At 46.9% G+C, this 7,850-nt stretch overlaps 1 protein-coding gene across 1 annotated transcript in view; it reads left to right on the forward strand.

Annotated features, from left to right (window-relative positions):
• arl15b (ADP-ribosylation factor-like 15b) overlaps nt 1-7,127 on the forward strand; it is a 92,041-nt gene extending 84,914 nt beyond the window's left edge. Inside the window, exon 5 of the mRNA XM_063210485.1 lies at nt 6,386-7,127. Within this exon, the coding sequence (XP_063066555.1) occupies nt 6,386-6,538 (153 nt within the window). The 3' untranslated portion in view covers nt 6,539-7,127. The remainder of the gene's footprint in view (nt 1-6,385) is intronic.
• The last annotated feature ends 723 nt before the right edge of the window (nt 7,128-7,850 follow it).

A 7,850-nucleotide genomic window follows, 5' to 3' on the forward strand; every position in this document is an offset into this window, starting at 1 on the left:
AAATGGTTCAAGATTTGAAGATGCCTAAAGAAGATCTATGATCAAAACGTTGCTCCAAATAAATTAAGTCTTTTGCAAGAAGAGTGCAGATCCTTTCCCACTCCTACTCGAGATTTGAAGAAGAACCCATGAGCCTCTGATCCCAAGAACGACTCCCTTACCTAACCTCACTAAAGCACACCTCTTATACTGCTACTACTTCTCCTTCGTTTTCCTTAATGAGACGGGACTCACACATGCAACCCTTTGACTCCCAAGACCTCACCAAGATCAAACTTCCTTACCTTACCATCAGTAGTGTAGTCGGGGTAAGCGATTTGTGAGGTCATCAATTGATCAGGCAACTTATTCAAACACGGACAGAATTTTTCTTTTTTAAATCTCACCTCCCACTACACCCCTGCCTATCATGCCTGCTTTACTGTACTTCTACTCCTCTCTCATTCCTCCTACGGTATTCTTCAAACCCATGGACCTCTGTTCTCAAGCCCAGCTCCCTTACCTAACCTCACCCCACCTCACCCCACCTTACCTCACCTTACCACACCTGCCCACATACATACAGTACAAGGTTTTTCTGTGGTCACCAGGTTGGCGAGCGCACACGTGAAGATAATCCCATGCTTGGGTTTGCTGCCTACTTAACGAGGCTTAATGAGAGTGGCAGTGGGGGGAATGGCGTCTGATCGGCGCTCAGCCTGTTACCACTGAAACTCATCTCCCAGAGGCCACTCGCACCTGACCCAACCAGACCCCAAACATGACAGTGAAAGAAAGCCCACCTTTTTGACCAAAGCGACTTACAATCAAGGACATACCGTTAATCATTAGCAGATACACAGTGCAGAGGAAATATACAGAACAACAATGCAGATGCAAAGTAGGGTTAGTTTTTTTATGTGAAGTAGAGTACACACACACTTACACATCATGTCAAAGAGTCCGGCCTGGGACGAGGGCAGCTCAAGCATTAGTGTAGTTGATATTAACAAAAGAGAAGCGTCTTTACTTGTTTCTTGAAGGCCAAAAGAGAGGTGCCTAGTCTTGCTGCTTCTGGGATACCGTTCCACCACTGAGGAACAATAATGGAGAGAACAGTCTTGACTGGGAACGTTTAGAGTGAGCAGGCGGCAGAGCCAGACGGCTTGTTACAGTAATTACTCCCCCAACAACCTGGTGGATCAAGAGTCGAACCTAAAGTTTGACGCCCTTACTGCTTATGCCGTGTCCAGACCAAGAGCGAACGGAGCGAACGAAGCGATGGAAGTCACGATTTCTCCATGGAGGGCACGCGACCAGCGCTACCAAAGCGAATTCGCCAGGAGCAGAGCGAACTGAGCGACCAAAGCGAATTTTAACGATTAAAAGTCATCTTATCTTATGGTAATGAGCTATGGCGCGATTTGGCGAAAACCAATTGGAACGTTCATATCTCTGAATGTCCCAGGCTGTCAAGCCGTTATGTGATTAGCTAAATCAAACATGTCAATGCTGCGTCTGGAGCGAATACAGCGAATTCAAGGCGAAACTTCTTCTGCTACCCACGCTACCAGGCAGCTCCGTTCGCTCTTGGTCTGGACACGGAATTACCCATGATGGGGCCGTGTTACTCTTTCATCTCACTGCTAGTGTCACCATCCTAGAGGTCATTGAGGAAAGTGTCCATGCAGATTTATCAAACTATCCCACTACAGTACGTACTGCAACTCATCACCTCCGTGCCCCTTTTCCTATGCACCAGCAATGCCCCAGTTTTCATTTCATCACATCTACCCTGAATTCCTCAGTTGCCATCTTCCACTACCTCTTCACAGCACGGGTGCAGGTCCATCATTGTCCTTCTGTCCTTTCCTGTGGACTCTGGCCTCTTGCCTCAAGTGCCATTGTCAGTGTCAGTGACAATAAAAGTCTCCCCGCTGTCAACCTTTTGGCTTTTTGGGGGCTTTCTCCCATTCAACACAGATTGCAAATGAGAGAATGAACGTTGAATTGTGTTTATGTTTTCAACATACATATACAAATACCTCAATTATCAACCTCAATTATCGATGACTTTGAGCCTCGCTTTACAGATTAACTTCCATGCCACAATAAATAAGTGACCTCATCCACTTCCTTTCTACCCATGGTGCATCACTCAGCATCTTGCTCCTGTTCTTTCCACCAATCCTGCACCTTGCAGCCCTGGCACGCCCCCCCCAGTCAGTGTCTCCCCCTTTTAATCACTAAAGCTAAGGGCCAGTAGCCCGAACAGATTGGCACGGTAGAGCTGCTGTGTCAGCAGTGTCTCCATTTACCCCCCCATACCCCACCACCGCAATCCCTCTCTTGGCCACATAATGCCGGGCTGTATCGCGTCGTTGCATACTGCCACTATCAGGTTGTCTCATTCTGGCCCTTCTTCTTCTTCTTCTTGTCAGGGTGTTTTATCGGCAATCTTGAACACTCGATAAGGATGCCCGTGATCCTGGCTACATTATATCGTCTCAAACTTCCTCTTTCAACCTGTCTCCTTCTGGCCCCTTCTTCCTCTTCTTCTCGTGGTGTTTTATCAGCAATCTTGAACGTGCTCCACCACCAGAAAGAACAATGGACAAACACTGTGGAGCGTTCCAAGCCTCTTGGAAGCGGAGGGCTATTCTGTAATTTTGTAGGGATGAATTCCCAGACAGGGAAATCTTAATCAACATTCTTGGCAATGTTACGGATAGAGTGTTGGCTCAAAGAATGTTTTGTTTATTCTTTTTTTTTCTCCCTCTCCTCCACTTTTCTCACTCTCTACCTCTCCATCTCTCTCAGGTCTCTTCTCACTTCTCACTCTCTCACTCTCCCTACTTCCCTCTCTCCTCCCTCTCTCTCCTCCCCATCCACCTCTTGTTCTGGACTCATCCTTGATGTCTGTCAGCACATATATCACTCCCAATGCACAGATTTGACAGTAATGCAGTGTTTGAGACCTGCTCTTTTGGGGTTTTTTTAACAGGAGGGGGTCTCCATAGATTAAAAACACCGGCCAATCTGCAGATTGAGGCAGGGGTGTATAGCTTTTCACTTTTTCACTATTCTTTTTCCTTCTTCTTTTTTTGGTCTTCACACTCTTGAGCCAATAGCTCAATTTGTATGTTTTGGCCACCGAGGATCAACATTTAGAGCTGCCATTATCTGGGGTCTGCTTCAAATTACGACCAGGTTGAGCATAGCATAGCATTGCATAGCACTCTATTACAATTGCTCTCCCTCACTTTAGTTATGTAGCAACCCACATGCGATAAGGGGAAGGGGGGAAAGGAAGGTGGCGGAAGAAAAAACAAAACAGAATGATAATGGCATCTATATTATTTATAGTTTTATAGTATGTTTTTAAAAATATATATATTTTCTATATTGTTGCATCTACATTTTTCTTTGTTTTAAAACTCAGCCAGTGAAACAAATCGGTAGGCTTGTGTTTGAATGCTTTTGTCCTTTGGTCATTTAAATGCATCAGATAGTGCAGAGAGTTATGCAGCACCGTGGTGCTCTTTACACACATTCTGGAAACCAACAGAGCCATGAAGCTTTTTTTAACCTCCCTTTCGCCAAGTTGTGGCTTTTATATTTATTTATTTATTCAATTGGTTTGTTGGGTTAGTTGGATGGTTTGTTGTTAGATATTTCTTCATTTTCCTCTTCGTATCATAGCTATGATGGTTTCTGAATATTGTACGAAACTGTAACTTGCACAATTCTCTATGGCCCAACCACTCAGAGCTGAGAGAGAGAGAGAGAGAGAGAGAGAGAGAGAGAGAGAGAGAGAGAGAGAGAGAGAGAGAGAGAGAGAGAGAGAGAGAGAGAGAGAGAGAGAGAGAGAGAGAGAGAGAGAGAGAGAGACTGTATGTGAGAGACAGACATGTGCGGGGTTGGTTTTGAAAAATGTACATTTTTTGGCAGTAGTTCAGCACAAACTGCTTACTCACCCCAACCTCCACCCCCACACCCTCCCTTTCGCAGTTACCAGTTTTCACAGTCCTGCTCCCTCACCGCTACCCACCACCACCACCACCACACACACACACACACACACACACACACACACACACACACACACACACACACACACACACACACACACACACACACACACACACACACACACACACACACACGTGAAAGCCACTGCGCGACCACCTCGAAGGTCCCGGGAGTACTCCGACATCTGGAGTTTTGAAGGATACCTGCGTCCGTTCCCAACCGCCAGTCCCTGGTGTTGGAAAGCCACGGCGTTCCCAGAATTCCTCAATTCCTCACTCCGAACGTCAGTCCGTTCTTTGCTCTGTCCATTCAGTTTCTCCCTGGCCCTCTTCGCTCCTCCTCATGTTTTGCCATCACCTTTGGCTCCTGTTGAGTGTGTGTGTGCGTGCGTGCGTGTGCATGCGTGCGCGCATGTGTGTAATGTACAGTACAATATTTGTAGAAAAACAAAAACAAACAGAGAAAACCACAAGAGGAATCTCCAACTTGCCCTAGCCAACACAATGTGTGGTGTGTGTGTGCGTGTGTGTTCTGTGTGTGTACATGTGTGTGTGTAATGTCTGTGTGCGTGTGTGTGTGTCTGGGTGTCCGTCCTTGCACTCCACACTTTGCAACACTTGTTTACCTTCTCCATCCAAGTTTACGTCCACCCAAAGCCAGATGCAGGTCTTGGGTAATGCGGATTACCACATCCACCCGTGCCCTTCCTCCACCCAGACACACACACAGGCACACAAACCTGTTCCCAGCCTTCACTAAATCTCTCCTTGGGTTGTTAGTTACATTCTTTTAACTCTCAGTCGTCATCTCTCACTTGTCTCACGTGTCTCTCTCTCTCTTTCTCTCTCTGTCGATGCCTTTCTCTCTCTGTCTAGTTATCACTCTCTTGCTCTCTCTGCCTTTTCCCCTCCGCCACACACATACCATGTACCTTTCTCTGCATGTCTGTCTGTCTCTGTCTCTGTCTCTGTCTCTGTCTCTGTCTCTCTCTCTCTCTCTCTCTCTCTCTCTCTCTCTCTCTCTCTCCTTCTCTCTCCCTCTCTTAAACATACACACACACTACAACTCTGTCTTTGTCTGTCTGTCTGTCTGTCTGTCTGTCTCTCTCTCTCTCTCTCTCTCTCTCTCTCTCTCTCTCTCTCTCTCTCTCTCTCTCTCTCTCTCTCTCTCCTGCGTGCATGTATGCATGCAGTGTGCATGAGTTTTCTGCCGCCCTGCCAAAGGCTGTGGCCCCGGCTCTGCCTCCCTCCTGTCTCTGTGTGATGTGATGGGTAGGGGAGGAGGGGAATGTGGGGAGGATGGGTAGGGGAGGATTGGTAGAGGAGGAGGGGAGGATGGGTAGGGGAGGAAGGGAGGAAGGGAGGATGGGAGGATGGGAGGATGGGTAGGGGAGGAAGGGAGGAGGGGAGGATGGGTAGGGGAGGAAGGGAGGATGGGAGGAGGGGAGGAAGTGAGGAGGGGAGGATGGGAGGATGGGAGGATGGGTAGGGGAGGAGGGGAGGATGGGTAGGGGAGGATGGGAGGAGGGGAGGATGGGTAGGGGAGGAGGGGGATGCCTTGTCACACTTGTTCTCATAGCAGACAGCCAGCGTCACAGCTTGCATCAGAGAGCAGTCAGGGGCAGTGGCCGATCACAAAATCACACACGCACACAGGCACACTCTGTCATTCACTCACTCTCTCACGCGCGCACACACACACACACACGCATAAACACCCATGCATACAGTACACACAAGCGCGCACGCACACACTCGCTCTCTGACCCTGTCACACACCCACTCTCTCCCACCGCTTGGGTGACCCTGGCCTGGGCTGAGCTGTGCTGGGCGTTCGATCGTGTTTTCATTCATTTTCAACTCAGCATGTTTGTTGGTTCACACCCAGTGTACTGTTATTAATCTCCTCTCCCCCCTCTGTCTCTCACTCTCTTTCTCTTTCTTTTTTCTCTATTTCTCTCTCTCTCTTTCTCTCGCTTTCTCTTTCTGTCTCTCTTTGTCAAACTCCTACTTTCTTACTCTCTCTCTCTCTTGCTCTCTCTCCCTCACGCTCTCTCTCTCTCTCTCTCTCTCTCTCTCTCTCGAAAGTGTTTGGTGCTATGGTGATGCCATTTGCTCTATTGTAAACAATGATTTGGTGTTTTCACAATGTTCATCATGAATAACCTTGATTTTTTTTTATACTATTTATTTTGGAATACGTTTAAACCTCCTGTAAGTTAACTCATTGTTTTATAATAAAGTATTCCTAAAAATCTAAAATCTCTCTCTCTCTCTCTCTCTCTCTCTCTCTCTCTCTCTCTCTCTCTCTCTCTCTCTCTCTCTCTCTCTCTCTCTCTCTCTCTCTCTCTCTCTCTCTCTCTCTCTCTCTCCAGATAAAGAAGTACTTTGAGCTGGAGCCCTTGGCGCGGGGTAAGAGTTGGGTCCTGGAGGCTAGCTCGGTGGACAACATGGAGGGCGTGAAGGACAGCTTTCAGCAGCTCATCCACCTGCTGGAGGACAAGGACCAGGAGCCCGCCAGGATATGACATCACACCACAGGATGTGACATCACACCAAAACACACCACTCCACTCCCTCACCCAATGGAGGACAAGGACCAGGAGTGCGACATCACACCACTCCACTCCACTGCACTCCCTCACCCTCACCCTCACCCTCAAACCCCATTGGAGGAGAAGAAAGAGGACCTGGACAGAATAGGATGACATCACATCGTCTCCTCTGCTGATTGGTCCACCCCCCCTCATCCCACCCCCCATCTACCCCAATCAAAACAGACCACCGTAATGGTAAACAACGAAGAAATCCTACAAGTTACAGAAGTCAATGCTCACAAGTACAGTTCACTACTACTACAGATCCTACTGTACTCTCAAGTGAATCCAGGAAAGCCAAACAGGGAAGCCCTGTCTGTTTCTTTTCTAGGTCAGCATATTAAGTGTGGAATGGGGATGTGGAGATTTCAAAACACATAAACTGTCTGTCAGGGGAAGAAAACATAAGACTTTGTATCCATTCAGTACCATTGATTAGCCAAGCTTACATGGAGAACATATCCACAAAAGGATAGTATCACATTCTTGAACAATACAGTATGTAATTGCTCTCTCTCTCTGTCTGTCTCTCTGTGTCTCCTTGTCCTTGAATTTGTGTTGCCTAACTAACTACCGTCACTTGTTATTTGATGACACTTGATGATTTATTATTGCTGTTTCTTATCATGGAAATATTGGTTGTACGCAGTTGCACATTGCTACTGAGTTAGTTATATCATAGTATGCAGAACAACTGGAAATCATGTCATGTTGTGTTGTTTTTTTTCCCCCTCTCCCCCCTCCCCATCGTCATTGTAAGTATGTCCTAATGGCACAGTAAAGGGGTGAATAGCTGGGTTTCTACTTTTTAAAAAGCCTTAACGTTTGTACAGATCTTAAGTGTCTAGATGTGCCCCTGCCGCCTTCTAACCTGACTGACTAGTAACTGTTTTAAAACTTCACGAGTTATCGCCGCTCCATCAGAGGCTGCTGATCACATTGAGCCTGACATGCAGAAAAAGAAATTGTGTGAATTCAGGTAAATTGGGCCACTTTTTTGCATATTAGTCAATGAAAAAAACTGGCCCAATTTACCTGAATTCACCCCTACGTTTGATCTGCATTTCGGTCTCACCGAACGGTAACGGGACTCGGAGCAAACCCCCGGCTCGTGTTCTGTTAAGCGTTGATGCAACAGAATCACATTCATTTTATATCACTTAACAGTGGTTTTTTTTTTTCTTTGAATGAATTCCAAAGTGTTTTTTAATGTGAGCTCCAGTTCCTTTCCCTCTGATTTCCT

This window comes from Engraulis encrasicolus, chromosome 11 (assembly GCF_034702125.1).
Source record: "Engraulis encrasicolus isolate BLACKSEA-1 chromosome 11, IST_EnEncr_1.0, whole genome shotgun sequence".
Taxonomy (NCBI): Eukaryota; Metazoa; Chordata; class Actinopteri; order Clupeiformes; family Engraulidae; genus Engraulis; species Engraulis encrasicolus.